Here is a 19,680-nt window from a genome sequence, read left to right on the forward strand (position 1 = left end):
TAAATAATCCAATAAACTTAGTAATGCAATATTTGTGTTACTTAGCTCATTTTTGTGTCCCTGACAAGTAACTGTGATATCATAATTATTTTCTTTAAATTTATTAGAATCATAATATTGAAATGTTTAGATAAATAATACAATTAATTGTTATTTTGTACATTATTTTCTATAAAGTTCTATGTAATTGGTAGAACCAAGATGCTCATTGCTCATAACTGTGCTCTAAAACAAGGGACCTAAATGATATTTTTTTATCTCATTAAAAAATGAAGCGGTAATTAACAGATCATATTATAAAACTGAATTATACTCAAGCCTAATGGATGTAGGAATACAGATGCATCTGCAAGGGGGAATTAGCATTAACTAGCATTTAAATGAATTGATGACTGATAATAAATTAATTTTAGTGCTTAAAACTGTAATGGAAGCACAGGAAGATGCCATTTTATCCTATTACTTTACTGCTCTGCAACATTTGAACAACTTGAATTGATTTTATTTGTAGGCCGCCCTTTTCCCTGAGGGGACTCAGGGCGGCTCACAGAAACCAGGGAGAGGGGAATACAAAACAATACAATACTAAAACAACAACACATAATAAAATAATACACAACATGCATACAACATTCGGGCGGGGCAATGGTCCTTATCCCCAGGCCTGACGGGCGAGCTTAATGTTAACTACTTAATGTTCTAAGTGCATGCTAACAGCGTGAATAAATCTGAGAAGTTTTTGTGATTTTCAGCAATAGGAAAAAATAAAGTGTGATACAGATGGAGAAGACTGAAATTCCAAAAAGAAATACATTAGGTTAACTGGTTTCAATTTATTTTTCATTACAAATGAAAAATCTCTTCTTTATCCATAATAACTGACAGACCCATACATTTTTGATGCACTTGGTTTCATAAAAGAGTTCTGGAAAGAAGTACCTAAATATGCATTTACCACTCAAATGGATATTTTAATTTAGAAATGTTGTTTCCACATGTCAGGCTAAGTAGGCACTAACAATGTTGTTGGCTACGATTTAGGGTTAGGGTTAGCATATATAATGTTCTTTGTTCTAAACTCTAGAACTTACATTATAAATATGAAGATCAATTACATATACAAGATGGTGATAGAATTAAAAAGCAGTCATTAATATGTTTTGGTATATGGTCTATTGCTAACTTGGGGTATATGGAGAAATATGCCAAAAGTTCTAAGAAAATTGAGGCAAAGCACTTAGCATAGAGGTACAGTAGAAAGCAGGGGAAAGCAGTGTGGTTGCAAACCAGTGGTGGGTTTCAATTTTTTTACTACTGGTTCTGTGGGCGTGGCTTATTTTATGGGCATGGCTTGGCAGTCATGTGACTGGGTGGGCGTGGCTTGGTGGCCATGTGACTGGGTGGGCATGGCCAATTGAGCCATCCATTTTGCCAATTTAGCAGTCCATTAAACAACACACAGCAGGCCCCTTTTCTATTCTTTTTAATACTGCATGAAGTTTTTGCTCTAGGGTTTTTGTTTTTTTGTTACTAGAGGGGAGAGGTTGGCAATGCCTGGGGATTTCTGGGAATTTCTTGTATGTGTTAAAGGCACCAAAATAACCAAGATGATATAAGGTCTCCTGCTGAAGCAGGGTGTTGGACTAGATGACCTCTGAGGTCCCTTCCAGCCCTAGATTGTTGTGCTGTTTCAAAGCATCCTCTGAAGCTGCGTCTAGTGTAAGGTTTGTGGTCCTTCTTTCCTCTCCCTTTTTCTCTCCCTCCCTCCCTCTATCCACCCATGCATTCATACCTCATTCACTTTCCCTTCCCTCTTTCTCTCTTCCCTCCCTCCCTCCCTCCCTTCATGTGAAGAATCCCAGAAGGTCTTTGGTAGGAGGAAGAAAAGCCAGACATTTTGAAACCGAACATGCCCATTGATCATCTGCATTCTAGAGATCCCCTACTGATTAGCTTAGCCTGAGCCTAAGGATAGTAGCTAGCAGAGGTCTTCAAACTTGGCAACTTTAAGACTTAGGGACTTCAACTCCCAGAATTCTCCAGCCAACAGAGCTAATTCTGGTAGTTGAAATCCACCAGTCTTAAAGTTGCCAAGTTTGCAGACTTCTGCTCCATGCCATCAGGGATCCCCAAATGGTGAGGTTTTCTTTCCTCCCGTTTTTGCTCCTAGGGGGCTGCAGGGAGGCTAGCTAGGTACCCCACACACTCTATTTTGGGCCTAGCAGGCCTGCCTGAAGCCTGCTGGGAGCCAAAATGGGCTCTTGGGGATCCTGGAAGGGGCGGGGGAAGGTAAGGTTGTGAGCCCAGTGGGGATGGGGGGGAGTGCAGCAAGCATGGTGGGGGCGTAGCGAGACTTAATGTAGGCAGGAGAAGGAGGCAGCTCAGTTAGGGCACAGGGCAGGCACCACGTGGCAGCTTAGCAGTGGTGGGTTTCAGCCGGTATGGACTGATATGGGCATACTGGTTGATGAAATTTAGCGTGTGTCCCCATACCTGTTCTTCTGACCCCCCCGCTCACTCCCCCACCCACCAAGTTACTTCTCGCTCACCCACCCAGTTGCCCTCCCACCCACTTCCCACCCACTTCCTTTGCTGGATCGGAGGATTGGGAAAAGCCCATGTGGCCACGCATTCCTTTCTCTTTGACAGCTACTTCGTTTCCAATGAAGGGGGTGGGGAATCCATGCAGAGGGAGGAAATCACATGGATTCCCCATCCCCTTCATTGTAAACAAGGTGGCTGTCAAAGAAAGAGAGCAGCGCATGCCATGTGGGCTTGTCCAACAGCTGAATCCTTGCCTCCTGTTCCTTCTTCGGCTGTTGGACAAGCCCACGTGGCACACACTGCTCTCTTCTCTTTGACAGCTGCCTCATTTCCAATGAAGGGGTAGGGAATCCATGCAGAGGGAGGAAATTGCATGGATTCCCGACCCCCTTCATTGGAAACGAGGCAGCTGTCATACACACACACATACACACACCGCACATTGCTGCTTTCCCGGCCAGCCACCCAGCCAGGCAGGGCTGCAGCCAGCGGGCCTCATGGGCAAGCGGTAAATGAAGAGAGCGCTAGGCAGCACCCCCACCTCCTTCTAAGGTGGCAGGCTGAACCGAAGTAGGCCTCAAGCCTGAACCAAACTAGGGTTTCATGAAATCAAGCTTTAACTGTTCATATAGAAATTGCAAGGTTTGCTTTTAGGACATGTGTGGTTAGACACGAGTTATTAATCAGCGAGAAAGGAAGTCTGCACATGAAATATGCTGAAGCGAAGAATCTATTTTCGCACATCTGCTTCCTTGGCCGTTAAGTTGTTTAGTGGACATATATTGTTAGTTCCTCAAAATACGAGCTATTCATGTCCGTTGGCTGACCCATGTATTATGACATCCTGTAGACATACTTTCTGTAACTCAAGGGCAAATCTTGAGGGTGTTTCCAAAACTAACAGATGGCTTGGGCTGGAAGTGATAACCTATATAAGGAAGTTCCTGAATTTCACTCGGGGTTCAGGTCATTTATTCTTTGCTTTGAACCTGCGCAAATAAACTTTTCCTTCTCTAAAGAGCTGGCTTTTGTTTCTTGTCATTTCCTATAACACTTCTTGGAGCCACGGCAGCGGAGAAACTGAGGCTTCTTTTTTGCCAGCCTTCCAGCTGATCCAGTCCCCTTTACATATCCGCCTTGCACTACGGCAAGCGTGGTGTGTGTCTATGTCTCTCTCTCTCTCTCTCTCTCTGTGTATGATGTGCGTGCCTTTCGTAGCGTGCCCAACACCTTCAGACACCCACCAGGTCAACCGCCGAGCAGCAGAGAAATCAGGCTTCAGCAAAAGGAAAAAAAGTTGTTTGAAATTAGTGCGCTCTGCTAAAAAGGCAGGAACCAAGGCTAAGAGATAACAGGACAACTAACCATATTTGGTTAACCCCCAGAGCGTAAGAGGCTGAATTGGGAGCTCTGTGAATTGGCTTGTAGGACACAGAATGCCGTGATCATAGGATTTATTGGGCACCGGTTTTAGTTCATAGAATTATATACATATACATATACATACATACATACATACATACATACATACATACATACATACATACATACATATGAATATAATTGGAAGGCATGTGTGTGTGAGAGGGGGGAGAGAGAGAAAGTAAGAGAGAAAGAAAAAAAGAAAGGAAGGAAGGAAGAAAGTGGGGGAGATACAAACAAAGGAAGGGAGGAAGGAAGGAATGGAGGGAGAGTGGAAAAAAGAGAGAGAGACAAAGATAGAAAGAGAAAGAAAGAAAGAGAGAGAAGAAGGAAAGAGAAAGAAAGGAAGGAAGAAAGAAAAAATAAAGAAAAAGAAAGTGTGAGAGAGAGACAAAAGAAAGAAAGAGGGAGAGAGAGACAGAAGGAAGGAAGGACGGAAGGAAGGAAAGAAAGAAAGAAAGAGAACTTATGATCACAATTGAGCCCAAAATTTTGTTTGCTAAGCAAGAGCGTTGTTAAGTGAGTTTCACCACATTTTCCAAGTTGGCCATGCCCACTGAGCCACTCCCACAAAACAGGCCACACCTACACAATAGGTTCTTTTTTAAACCCATCAGTGTGGCTTAGGCAGGGAAGCCACCAGGGAGGTGAGGAGTGACTGAGTGGGGTGGGTGGGTGGGGCAGGTGACCAGAGAACCAGTTCGGGGGCATGGCAGGACTGGGTCACTGCCGGTTCCAGCGACCCACGCCAAGTTACTACCTATTCGGCCGAAGCGGTAGGAACCCACCTCTGTTGCAAACATTAAATAACTTAAATACAAAGTAACTTTAATCACATATGTGGACTATGCATACTTGGGCTTCTGAAGGCACAAATGGCTGCTCTAGGTCTGAACCCTTCTAAGGTTGTGAAATTCATATCTAAATTGATTGTTGTCCATTTCTACCATAGTAATTTTATTATCAATTCAGATTGAGTTACCTTGGATTATTTTGCTTATTTTTTATTTTGTAACTTGCAGTTTGTTATTTATAACATTTTTTTCTGCATTCACAAATAGGGCTTATCAGTGTTCTTTTCCTACCTGTCAAAGAGCTGTCAAGATTGTCCATGCTGCAGCCTGAAGTATGCTCTAGGTCTCGTAATGGCCTTGTGATTTCTACAGCCTCTTCTTCAATATCATCCTCATCTTCATCCTCTGGAATGTCTGCTTCAAATCTGATATTAATGTTCCAGAGACATATCCTAATGGGGGAGCTGGGGTCTGGGGTGGCTGAATATTGATTTGATTGTGCCTAGAACAAAGAGGAAAATATATATTAAGCACTGTACTTCCCAATTTATTTAAAAAGCTGAGACCATTATCTAGCCAAACTTTAATCTTTTATATTGGCATTTATGGCCATTTGTGTAATTTATGCATGTTCCTTAATGTTGACTGCAATCAGTTGGAAATATGTTTTAATGGTAATGCAGAATGAGTCTATATTTAAGGAGAAAAATAACACAGGATTTGTAGGCACTCTAAAACTTATTTTTTTCTTGCATGTCTATTTCCTAATTTTACAGCCAATTTCATCATTGTAATACAATGTATATTAATTTGAATGTAGTATATCCAAGAGAATAAAAATAATGGTTTTATTCAAACCATGCTCTGGATAAATCACTGTTAAAGTAAATAGTAAATCTCTTAAATATATGTTTGATGCACTTGTGGGGATATAAAAGTCAAGCTACATATATAAGCATTTCCCCCCATTGCTATTAGAGCTCAAAAGATAGCTAAAACAAAATGTTTACATAATAGCATTCTTAGTTATGTTTATATAGATATCATGATAAAACAGTTTTATGGCTACTTCTGAAAATGATGCAGTCATTTTTAACTCAATAATAATATAACTCTGTATGCAACATGAATGCCAGAATGTGACAGAAAAGTCAGATCTCATATATATTCCTGGTGAGTGAAATTTTATGGCAGACGCTTTGTCACGGAAGCCACCTGGCTTGTTACAACAAATAACCCACTCAGCCCTGGGAAGATTATAGCAATGGATTTCATTGCAGAGCTGCCGGAGAGTAGGGGGGATACTGTTATCTGGACAGTAGTTGATTTGTTCTCAAAACAGGCTTATTTCATTGCCTGTCCAGGGCTTCCGTCAGCTAAAAAATTGGCCAAACTATTCCTAGTACATATTTACCGTTTGCATGGTGTACCTAAACGTATAATTTTAGATCGTGGGATACAGTTTACTGCTCAATTTTGGTGCAGTTTCCTGAAGAGGGTGGGGTCCTCTTAGGGTTTGAGTTCTGCATTCCATCTGGCTACCAATGGCACAGCAGAGAAAACTAATGCTGCACTAACCCTAACTACTAAATAAACTACTAAAAAAAAACACCTTAAAGTGCCCTGCCATAAGCTGGGTCTCAAGTTCATAGGTCCATTCCCAATCATCAGAGTAATTAATCCGGTCATGGTAGAATTAAAGCTGCCTCCCATGTTGGGGAAAACCCACCCGGTGTTTCACAGCATTTTACTCAAACCGGTGACCACCACTGGGCTGTGTAATCTTCCAACACCACCATCTTCGGTGCAGGTTGATGGTGAACACCATTATGAAATTGAACAGATAGTAGATTCCCGTCGTTGTCATGGGACTTTACAGTATTTAGTAGTTTGGAAGGGATACCATTTACAGACGCGCCATGGGTGAGGTCATCTGAGGTGCGCGCACCATGCCTGATCACCCAGTTCCATCGTCAATACCCTGATAAACCTATAGAGGATACTGCTAATAGCACTTTTTGTCTTCCGGAATCCTCTCCACTGGTAGGGGGGCAGCATGTCAGCCCTCAGGCTGCCATCCAGGGGGAACCTGTCCATCACCATGCCCACTCAGCCATGTTTACACGCCACTAACGCTGCCACATTGATGTTGCCTCTCTGATGTCAATTGAGCCTGTAGCTGCATGTGGCTCTTCTACTCGGGTGCAACTGCCTACTCTGATGTAACTCTTTTGCTCGGATGCGGCTAACCAGGAAAGAGGCTATGATTGACACTGATTGGTGATGGTGGGTGGGTATCATCTGGGTGGAGTTGTGGGTGGAGCTGGGTGGGGTAATGGTATATATATGGGTGATGGTGTTAACCTGGTTAGAACTGACTTGGATTTGATTACCTTTGTATCATTGTCATTTAGTGCTGGTTATCAAGTAGTTTCTTAGATAGAGATAAAAGTTTTTCACCAAACAAACTGAATATCTAGTTGTATGCAACGTGAACACCGGAACGTGACAACAGAGCCTTTTAATTTATTTAATATTAATTTTACCTCAGTAAAATTATGGATATAAGTTGTGTGATATTTATTTTTTATCGAATTTCTATTCACTTTTTCAGTTTACATTAATATTCAGTTTGTATTTCCAAAGGTGTATTAATATGTAATAAAATTAAAAACAGAAGCAACATTAAGATAAAATATTAAAATAGTTAATAATTGAAAGTTGCATGGTCTTACAGAAAATAAGAAAGGCAATTAATAGTTTCAAGACCACAGTAAAAAGTCAATTCTAATATTTTGAGTCAGAACTGGAGAGTCTAATTTAATCTTCTGAGACAAAGATCAACCAAATATTTACTAGTCCCCAATAAGAATAGCAAACTCACCAATTCCTGAAAATTGTTGTAAGGGATTTTTTTTCTTCATCTAGTTATTGGCTTATGAAAACCTTGTGTGTGCTAGTCAGCCTATCTGAAATGATATTGAGTCTCCTGCTTGGGCAGGGGATTGGACTAAAAGACCTCCAAAATCCCTTCCAGCTCTATTCTGATTGTTTGATTGATTGGTCTTCCAATGCATCAAATGACTCATAATGGTTGCAATACAAATTTGTGAAGAAGTATCATAAAAAAGGGCAGTGCAAAAAGAAATTTTGTACAAGGAATGAGTGGATGAAGAGATATATGTTCCACTGGTACCTATAAACTGAAGATCATTCATTCTAATCTTGGTTTGTTGACACAAAGCCAACTGGGTGATGGTGGGCTGGACACTTTCTGTTAGCTTTAGGGAGAAGGCAATGGCACTTTTGAAATCTTGCTAAGAAAACTGCAGGAAGTTGTTCTGGCAGTCCCCAGGAGACATCACTGACTTGAAGATGCATGCATACACTGTACTGGAAATCAAGAGAACAGCCTGTTTATGAACAATTGCTAGACATCAGAGCATGTATAATTTCTCAGGTTTCTAACAGAGAAGGAGGTCTGGTAGTTCCAAGTTCTTTAAGAGTTCATATTTCAGGACAAAATCTTGACCCTAACACAGTTAATAATAAGCAGCATTGTTTGGAATAGAAATAAAACAAAATCAAGCACCAGGATCTTCCAGTTAAAGATGTAGTTTTGGCAATAACCCATGCACCCTTCTTTGGAAATATCAAGCTCTTTTGATAAAATTGTGTGGATATCTATTTTGGGGGCAGATTTCTATAGATTTTCTGTTTCCTTTTTCTGCTGTTCAGAGTTGCTGCAAAAAGTGCCTGACCACTCAACCCAATATAGCAAAACCAACAAAAGCTAAAAAGCATAACACTGTCACACATAAAGAATAGCAGAAATAAAGAAGATATCAGCAACTACCAACACAGTATACAACCACATGGAATCAGCATAGCATACAAGCCAACTAAAGTCCTTCAAAACATCCTAAGTAAACAAACAACAACAACAACAAAAACCCAGCAGTCTCAGGAGTCATCTATAACATAGAGTATAATGACTACAACTGCCACATGTAGACAGAAGATTGGCAGAACACATCCATGAACACCAACTAGCAGACAAAAAACATGATGAAAACTCTATAATTTCACAACATATGGACAGATTTAACCACAGGTTCAACTAGGAAACTATGACTATCTTAGACCAAGCCAAGTCCAAAAGCACTAGGGAATTTCTGGAGACTTGGTACGCTGACAAATTAGCCATCAGTAAGCACATAGACATACACAATATCTACATACATACAAAAGAAACAATCTACAAGCCAAAAAGGGAACAAACAGCTGCTATGCTCTGTAAAGGAGCAGGTTGCAGTGACATTCTATTTTCAGTTGTTGCTGCAAAAAAAACTGCACCCCAGTTTTCTTCCAGGTATTGTTGAGTTCAGAATAATATGTAGTTGATCTATCTCTAATTGTGGCACCAGCTTTTTCTTCATTGTTCTGAAGCATCTCATTTAGTGGGGATGCAGGTCTTCTGACCATCTATAATTCACTCACACATTTCTTATATCTCCTTTCATTAAATCTATTGTTATAGTAGCAATTCCAGATTATTTTGTCTATGCATGGTTTGTTCCAGTAACGCACCTAACATCAGAGTGCTGTGGTTCCCCCAAATCTTATGCAAACCTTGTTAATTGGGGCAATATCTGAGCTGCCATAATACTCCTTGTTTGTGTCACTCTCATATTTGAGATAGGCAGATGAAACATTAGCATGTTGTTGCCCAAGGACTCTACTGGTAAGATAGGTACCAGGATTTGAACCTTGGTTTCCTCATCAAAAGTAACACTCTAAAAACTGCACTTTCCAGCCCCAATGTCACGTAACATAGTGCAATGTAACATAACAACATAACATATCAATATCTCATCTGATAATAAATATCAGGAGTCGTCCCCCCCACTTTTCAATCCTTTCTGCACCTTCTCTTCATGTACTCCTATGGAGGTATTTCTGTTTCTGTTCACTTGGGAAATAATAGGAAATTCTTCTGAGAAGGGATGAGGATGGATATCATGCATTTAAGATAACTACTTGAAGAATCAATTTCAGGGAATTAATTGCAGATGGATAATGGGGTTTAATTACTCCCTCCATTTTAAAGCATGTGAGAAATCTGTATATTGTAAGATTAGTGCCAGACAGTAGGACAGCTGGGTTTGGAGGCAACTTGCCAGCACACAATGTAATATTTCAAACAGTTGCATGTAAAGGTTACTGTACTGTGATAAAACGTACCAGTGCACCTAGGAACATTTTATTTTAATTCCATAACATGTCAATTTGATAATATAGGAAAAGGTTGCGTATTTCAGCTTCTAAAACTCTAGAGAAAGGCTGTATGAGAGTATTCTAGTTAAAACAAATTCTTAGGAAATGCTAGAATGTTGTCAACCCATTATAGCGAGCTCTACATATCTTTAATTTCAGTGACCACGCTCATGTTTACTAACCCTAACCCTAACCTTCTGATTTGTATTTAAGCAATATTTTTAAAAATCTAAACTTAAACTGATTCTTAAATTGCTACTAAGTATCTCTCTAGAAACTTTACGTGAAACACTGAAACACGAACATATTTAATTAAGGGAAGGAAAGTAAAGGAAAGGAAGAATCCCTGCAATTGTCCGAGCTTGTTTTCCTGATAGTCCTTTTTGCAGGACCATAATTACATGAGACCCAGAGAATCTCTATTTTAAGAAAGTGTCTGCCAAGAAATGAAAGGATTTTAGCATTTATCACTGCTTCTCCAAGGTCATAGAAGCAGTATAGAAACTAATTGATTGACCCCCTAACCCGTGCTTTTCATATAGTCTCTATGGATGCACCAATTCTTCCAAATTCCAGAGGTTTTCAGATGATAAGGAACAAGAGAGTCAGCTTCTTCTTGCAGGATAAGCTATATATTCACAGGGTTTTTTAAGCAAGTAAAAATACTTCTAACCACCATAGAACTAACTATAGTCTCTGGGATATGAACTAGATTGTTTTTTTAAAAAAACCTAAGTGTTTGCATTTGGCACTTGTAATATAAGGAGAATATAGAAAAAGACAAATTGGTAGCAAATGAAACAGTATAAAGTTCCACATAGTAATTCTACCCCCTATTTGAAGTAAAAAATGCAATGCATTTTAAAAACATTTCCTTCTATAGTCACCATTCTCACTGATTCAGGGTGGCTACACAAAAAGTGCAAAGATTAATATAACCATATTATTTCTGCTTGAAAAAGCCTTGTACTTTAAGAAAAGTCTGTTATTTTTTTTGAAGGACAGAGACAATTCTGCCACATGAAAATATTAATTGAAAGGAAATTCCATTATATTTTCCCTCTCGTTCTAATCCAGTCATGCATTCTATCTTGTGCATAGCATTTTCTTTATGAATACTGCATGAGAGAATGTCCCATCACTGGGTTTCACTTCAATAGAGTACTGTAGCCCTTCCAGCAATTCTCTGTTGAAGTATTGTAAAGATAGAACCAGTGAGTAAAACTTGAGCTATTATAGGAGAATTCCCACCTTTTCACAAGAAAAAGTAACATGACATTTACATTAATATAATAATTATTATTGTACTAATTATTATTGTAATGATGTATATTTATATGAATTGATAAAACTGTAGGTTGCAATTGAGAATTTAAACAAAAGTATTTGAATGGCAGTTGTTTTTTTAACCTAAGATACAGGTCTAGAATGACTAAATGAAAAGATTTAAGTTTTATTCACTTGAAAATCATAATCACTAGATGAGATGACTACTTGTGAAAGGATGCATAAGGGTCACAACTCTTTGTAGTAATTCATGTTCAAATTCCTGGATTTTGTAGTTTGGAAACCAAAGCATTCATAATCAGTTTGTTGGCTGAAACTAATAATACAAACTACATAGGTGTTAGCTTTCAAATATAGTTACTACTACCTATAAGCTGGAAAGTAAAATCCTAGAAAAACTTCAGTCTGACATTATAGAATGTTTTAAAACAAACTTGGGGCAACTGTATGGTACATCTTGTAATTCAGGCCACTTACACTATAAATACTTTTTTCTCAGTCTTGTATCCTATTATAGTATTATATACCAGGACCATACACTCAGCTTGTCATGATCATTCAGGTCAATTTTGAACTGGATGCAACCAGGTACAGCTTCTACAATTAACTGGGGGAAAAATACCTCGGATGCATATATTTTAAAACTTTCAATCTAGGATTATTATCCCATATAGATTTTCAAGAGTCCCACAAATTTTCCTTAATCATTCCTACAGATAGAGTTATAGTTTGTACCTGATATAATGTAGCTTTGGAATGGAATATGTAAACTAGCAGTTCAAGCATAAAAGCAAAATTAAAGAACTACTTCGTTAATCACTACTTACTTATCCGTAACCTTTTTTCCACAATTCACTAGTCCTCATATAAGAAGTATATATATATATATATATATATATATATATATATATATATATATATATATATATATATATATATATATATATATACACAGTACATACATATATACAGTTCACACACACACACACACACACACACAGTACATATATCAGTGACGTGCGGTGAGGTTTATGGCTGGTGAGGCACTGATGTCACACACACAAACACACACACAGAGGCAGATGTCACACAAGGGCCCTTCAAAGACTAAACGTTTTTTTTACTGGTGGGGAATTAAAACTCCCCTTTTCCTCAATGGGAAATCATATTCAGACAAAGAAAATTATTAAAAATATCCTTTCCTTTCTGAAGCCTGGCTCTTTCTCTGCACTTATATTGGGAGGGGGGAATAGGGGAAATGCAAGCAGCGAGGCCAGCCTGCCCCCTTCTTGTCTCCCACCCCCCTTCCCAATGGGATAAGAAGGCAGAGGGCTGGTCTTGCAAACGGGGATCAGTACACTCGCCGCCTCCCCCTCCCCCGGGAGGAGCTCTGCAGCGGGACAGACAAATGGAGGGGGAGATTGCCCCTTCCTCCTCCGCGCCCCCAAACCCCATCTTCCCTGGCCTGCACCCCTGTGCCCAGGTTCCTTTGGGTTCGGGGGTAATCCGAATGGGGGCAGCGGGGATCCCCGGGCGGAGGCCTCCCAGTGCAACGGTCTTCCGCAGCTCCAGAGCGAACCTTTGCCTTCCCCGCCCAGGATTGCAAGGCTGGAGGCCTCGGCAGCAGCCACCCCCCACCCCCAGCCGGCTAACCCTCGCCCGTACTGTCAGCGGCAGGACCCGCGCAGTTCCTCTCCTCCCCAGTGCCGTCTGGTGGGTGTGTGAGTGCTGGGTGCGAGCGCTGAATGGCCGGCCAGCCGGCCGGCCCGGAAGGCATGTTTCACCGAGCTCTAAAGTGCTGGCTTGCCTTCTGGGCCGGCCGGCATAGAAGGCAAGCCGGCACTTTAAAGGCATGCCGGCACTTTAGAGTGCTGGCAGGGCTCGGCCGCCATTCAGCAAAGCATTTCCTGGTTTGTGGCCAGGTGGCATGCTTGCACTTTAAAGTGCATGCCACCCGGCCACAAACCAGGACATGTTTCGCTCTATGGCACACCGAGGCGGCATGGCTTTAAAAAATAAAAAAAATAAAAAAAAATAAAATAAAAGAAAAATAAAATAGATGTGCCAGCCCGCACACCAGCAGAGGCGGCTAACCCCCCCCCACACACACATACACATAATAAAAACAAATTACAATTACTTACATTACAAATAAATTGAATTCCCCCCTGCCCCCTCCCTCTCACCCACATACCTTCCGAGCTATGTCAAAAATGCAAGATTTGGTCTAGCCAGGGCCAGGCAGGCTAGGCTAGTTGCTGCTAGAGTCACCACATGGATGACTCTGCTTAAATGTTTTAAAATAGCCTCTAAACAAAGTGCCCTCTGCAGGAGGAGGCGGGAGAATCATGTGCCTCATTTGCATACGGAACTTTTTGCTTTTTAACCCTTGGTTAACTCTTAAAAGGCGAAAAATTCCTTATGCAAAGGAGGCCCATAGTTCTCTAGCCTCCTCCTACTAACTGCACTAAGCAGACTCAGAGTCACTGTGACTTAGAGTCTGGGAGCAACTACCTTGGCCTTTTTAATTATTTTAAAATAATTTTCCTTTTCCTCAGGAGACTGGTGAGGCACCGCCTCCCCTGCCTCTAGTGACTGCACGTCACTGACATATATATGGAACAAATGGTCATATAATTCAAGAAACAATATTAGTTAGTGGTTTGAGTGATAAAGCCATTTATGTCATGATTATGTCAAGAGGAAATAATCTGCATCTATCCATTAGATAATTAATCTAACAAATTCTTTATTTATTATATATATCTGTTAACCATATGCAGGTGAATTTTTATGATGGTCACATTTACCATGCTTGCTTTGCTATATCAAACTGATATGCCCTGGTCAGCTCATCAAGATGGGCTTGAAGCATAGGTTGCATTTCTTCTCTGGGAGAAGGAGTTAATGTTGCAGTAGACTGTTGTCCAAAAGAAATTGCAGGGGAAGAAGCCACTCCTCGGACAGGAGGTGTAGGAACTCTGTCATCTTCTTCAAGTTCATCCTCCATTCCCTGATGCAAATAAGTCTGGACTGGTAAAGGTGGGCACCAATCATCACTGTTGTACCTACAAAATAAATAATTTTGGTTCACATTTGAGTCTTAAAGTTTTAACAATTATGTAATAAAGCTGGTAGATATTCATCATTGTTGCTAAGAACACTCTGACTTAAAATTCTGCTCAACCATGAAATTCAAAGGTTGGCTTTCTAAATTTTGAGACTACAACACCAGTCTGTTATGAGGCTAACACTGGAAGTGTCACACAGGGGGAATAAATGTATACTGCATTGAATTCCTGCAGGAAAAAGGTAAGATATAAACCTACTAAAATAAATAAGCTAAAGAGTATTTACTAAGTGAAGTATTAGCATACAGTTGTAGAATTAGAATAAACATGTCACTTGTTTATTTCAGTAAAACTAAGTATATCTTTTCTCCCTTTTCAAAAATATTATTCTGACTTCTGACAGTGTTCTAATCAACAATAAAAAGCTCTTACTAGTGTTTTTAAAATACCCTTCCTTTCGCTGATATGATCAGCAATGTCAAGCAAACAAATCATTGTGCAAACTATGGGACAAATGCAATTGTGTGTTTTGCTAGTATTATTTATAGACAATTAATGTTAAATATTTAGTTCTTGACTTACAATGGCAATTGAGATTGCAATTTCTGTAGCTAAGATAAGCGATGTGATCATAAACTGCAACTGCATTACTTAGAGAAAGCAATCCCTGCAGTTCTAGTTGCCATTGTTAACTGAATTCCATGTTGATAGATGAGCAAGTTCCTGCTAGCTTCCCACAACCAAGTCAGTGAGAAAGCTGAAAGGGAAATTGCAATTTTATGCTGTCTGCAAGCTTGCCTGCAGACTGATACGTGGCTGCTGCCAGGCAGTAGGGGGTGCAAGGAGATGCACAAAAGTTCAAGAGATATGCAACAAGCTCAGGGAAGGTGTGTGTGTGTATGCAAGGTGCCAAAATGGTGTAGTGATGGTGTGCAGGATTGCATTATAGTTGGAGAGGATGCATTATGATGTACAAGGATTTGAGGAAGGTACAGGGAGGAAACACAAGGATGAATGGAGGTGCACAACAGGTGAGGGAAATGTGGCAAGGCTTAGGAGAGTGTGTGAAGGTGCATGAGCATACATGGGGATATGAGGGAAATGTGGCAAGGCTCGTGCAGGATATGTGATAGTACAAGGGAGATGTGTTGAGGCTTGAGGAAGAAGGGCTCAAACAGGGGTGAAATTCAACTGGTTCGGACTGGTTTGGGCGAACCGGTAGGGAAGGATATTTGAATCGGTTCACGCAACTGGTAAAAACCATCCCTGGTTGGCCCCGCCCATGCCCGCCCAGTCGCCGCTCACCCATTCTGGCCACTTGCTTGCCTCTTCTGGCTGCTTGCCGCCAACCCTGCCCACACCTGCCCAGTTGCTGCTCACCCCTTCTGGCTGTCGCTCGCCCCTTTTGGCTGTTCACCGCTGCTCCTTCCGGCCATTCACCCCTTCCAGCCATTCACCCCGCTCACCCACCCCATCCTATATATGTTGCCTTTGCCACATGGCCCAGCTAATCATCTCGCCAGTCGCCTTGTCTGCTCAGTTCACCAAAGATAATGCCACCCACTCGCCCTTCGCCTTGGGTTGCCCAGGGATGTGCCATTCCCCAAGGCCATGGAGCAGTCACCCGCCTTGATCAGGTCAGGGAATGCGCCATTCCCCGGCTCTGGCCTTGCTCCGGAACCTCCACCCATTCACCTCACTCACCTACCTTCACACATGGGTCGGGGGACACAGTGAGGCTTGACTGCCTTTCATGCCAAGATGCCTTCAGCCACCGCCATTTGTTTATGGCTGCCTTCTAAGCAAATCCGCTGTGACATGTCCTTCCAGCTGCTGCCGTTCTCCTAGCGGGTCTGGCCACAAGCAGAACCAGCAGGCAATGGGGTGCATGGGTGCTGCCCTGTTCCGGCTGCGCATGCACACCCATTGTTTGCCAGAGCCACTCATGGCCGGACCTGGTCAGGACAATGGCAGCAACTGAAGGGATGGTATCGCAGTGGTTTTGCTCAGAAAGCAGCCGCTGGCTGCAATCTTTAAGGTATGATCCTGGGAGGGAGGCGGAACTATAAAGGAACAGACTGCGGCCAGTGGCTGCCTTCTGAGCAGCTGTGTTGTGAAGGGAGGGAGAAAAGTTCGACCTCTTTCTGCTGCAACATTCAAAGTGGCTGCTTCTCTCCTCCTTCTCGGGCTCATACACACCAAGCAAACATGAGAAGGAGGAGAGAAGCAGCCAGGTTGAACAATAGAAGACTTAGCTGGCTGAACTTTTTGGTCAAATCTGTGCTGATGGCTTGGTGGGTTGCAGTGAGTGACAAAAAGTTGGCCATGTCCAATCAGTCACATGACTCACCCAAGCCATGCCCACAGAACCAGTAGGGGAAAAATTGAATTTTACCACTGGGCTCAAGGGCTTGGCATGGGTTGAATGCAGATGGATTGGGGAAGGGCACATAGATGGAGTAACTTACCCTAATGGCTTGTAACTTTCCCTGCTAACTTTATTGATTTTCTGGGAAAGCTTGCAAGGAAGATAGCAAATGGTGACACATGATTGTAAGGCAGTGCAATTGATCAGGTATAATCTGGTTGCAACTGCCCATATTGCAATCATGTGATTACAAGTTCTGGCACAGACAAAATGCTGAGGACTGGTCATAACTATTATTTATTCAGCACTGTTGTAAACTTTGAATGATCCCTGAATGAATGGTTGTAGGACAAAAACTATCTATACAATGCACCAACACAATTAAGGGAAACATTTTGGGGAAATTCCAGTTCTTTTTCTCCTAGTTTTCTATTGTTTTGATCTAGGTTCCATTATTAACCAAGGATTCTTTGATTAAAACAAATTTTAGGTAAGAATTTCAGCTATGAAAATGTGTGCTGAAGAATTAAATGAAAGAATGTGTACTGTATACAAGGCCATATTAAATCATTCCAATAAATATCACAATAAATTCAGCATAATACATTTCATATATTTGTAGCATTGAAAAAGTCCATTTAGACCAGGGCTGTCAAACTCCCAGTCTGTGGGCTGGATGTGTCACATCCTAGCCATCCCCACCTCCAGTTTAGAGAAGGGGGGAAAAGTCCCAATACGTCACGTGGCGCCACCATGATGATCTGCCTTTGACACCCCAATTTAAACCTTTGAATGTCATTCTGGTTCGACATCTGCAAAAGACACAGTCTAGCTTTCACTTAAACACAGTCAGTGAAAAGAAGTCTATGAATTCAATGGTAATGGGTGATACTGTTTTTTTTTTTAAATATTATGAACATGTGCATAGATTCTAGTGGGTGGTAATTTTTTAAATTTATTTATTAGATTTTTAAATTCTGACTTTATTACTTGTTATAAGTAATTCAAGGCAGCAAATGTATATACCACTCCTTCCTGTTCCTCCCGCCCCCGACAAAAATCTTGTGAGGTGAGATGGGCAGAGACAGAGTACCCAAAGTCACCAAATCAGCTATCATTCTTAAGGCAGGGCTACAATTCAGTCTCCTGGTTTCTAGGATAGCATCTCAACCACTAGTTCACATTTATTACTAATACAAGAAACATTGTGAGTGGAATTTCCATCTCTAAGCTATAATATATAAAGGGCTTAGAGTATTTATAAATAAAGTATTATAAAGTATGAGAACCCAATGATTTACAAATTAAGTATGACTACCTGGAGAACTCAACTAGATCTCTTATATACCCTCTTAGATCTGTGAGGTTCATACTATTGATGTGAATTATTAAGCACTATATTTCTTGGAGAAACAGAGTCTGGAGAATAAAGAAACCATACTGGAAATGACATGACATTACCAGTAGCAATTAAAGATATAACAGAAACATCCTTATCTATGGAAGATCATTTGAAATTAAATGTTCTCTTAAACTTTCAGTAGAGAGATAAAAATGTGCATTTCGAATGGAAGTGTATGGAGCAAGGATTACTCAGCCAGATGGATAAAACACTATTGTAATAAATATATATGAACAGTCTTATGCTTACATTCTCTCTTCAAACTTCACAATAAATGGCTGTCCCACCTGACAATATTTGACAACTTTAGCTGTCAGATACTGGATTCAAAATTGTTAAAAGGAAAATACATTACCCTTGTTCTTGTGGATCCATCCCATAGTGTTCTAACTCTGTTCCTGGAAGTGGATGTATTGGAGGAGGTGGGAGAGGAACACTGGCCCAGGTAGACCCATTATTTTTCTGAGTCTTGGGAGTATTTTTGTTTTTCTTTTTCTTTCCTCCTTTCCCACCTGAAATCAAGAAGCATTACAAAAATATGAAGCTAATTATTTACATATTTCTATTTACAGAGTTTTTATTCCAGATGGCATATGTAAAAAAAGAGTGAAAGCCTGAAAAGAACTTTTTTTCCTATTTTATTTTACTAATATCAACAGCAAGATGTTATAGCTGACATAAGTTAGAAATAATAATAGAGTAGTTTGTGTGAAAAGTGCATGTATAATTGTCAAGCATTACTTCTTTTCATTTAACAAACTCTATATAACTTAATCACAATGAATCATGTTGAATAAAAGTTAAAATGTTCTTGTGTCAAAATTGTATTTATAGATTTATTTTGTCTGTTTTAAATTTTCATGCAATATGTGTTAGGAAAAATAAAACACCAGAACAAAGTGCTTCAAAACAGAGTATTTATAATACTGTTTCTCAGTTATTAAGAACACAACCCTAAATATGATTCATTTGGCTTATTTTCAGACACAAAGCCAAGTGTAGGTGTTAAACTCTAAAAAACCTCTGTAAGCAGTTTATTGCTGGAATAGCTTTGCAGCATTTAGCTAAAAATGGAAAAAATAACATATGTGTAATAATTTAAATCTATTCACTTCCATAGCCTCCCTCCTAATTATGAAAAAAAAGATTATACATGGAGAAATGAACAATGAGGAATGGAAAAAATAGCTGAGAATGTACACACATATCCATGATGAGTTGTCACATTTTATGGAAATTCAAACTTAGTCATATCTAATGCCTACTATATTTGGAAATAACGTGCTATATGCCAAAGAAGAATGAAACTTCAAACAGAATTAGGCAATTACACAGAAGAATTCTGAATGGAAAAGGTAATATAGGACTAACAGAAAATACACATAAAGAGGAATAAGTAAAGAATAATAAAAATAGAAACTGACAAGACAATAGAAGTACTAAAAATAACTTCACACATTTTTAAATTTGGTTTTTTTTTTAAAAATGGCATGCATAATATAATTTGTTATATTG

General features: G+C 40.2%; 1 protein-coding gene across 1 annotated transcript in view; it reads right to left on the minus strand.

Annotated features, from left to right (window-relative positions):
• Positions 1 to 19,680, minus strand: part of ROBO2 (roundabout guidance receptor 2) — a 372,890-nt gene that overhangs the window by 10,782 nt on the left and 342,428 nt on the right. Inside the window, 4 exon segments of the mRNA XM_032220136.1 lie at positions 5,049 to 5,183; positions 5,186 to 5,262; positions 14,135 to 14,392; positions 18,521 to 18,677. Coding sequence (XP_032076027.1) covers positions 5,049 to 5,183; positions 5,186 to 5,262; positions 14,135 to 14,392; positions 18,521 to 18,677 — 627 coding nt within the window.

Source organism: Thamnophis elegans, chromosome 6 (genome assembly GCF_009769535.1).
Source record: "Thamnophis elegans isolate rThaEle1 chromosome 6, rThaEle1.pri, whole genome shotgun sequence".
NCBI lineage: Eukaryota > Metazoa > Chordata > Lepidosauria > Squamata > Colubridae > Thamnophis > Thamnophis elegans.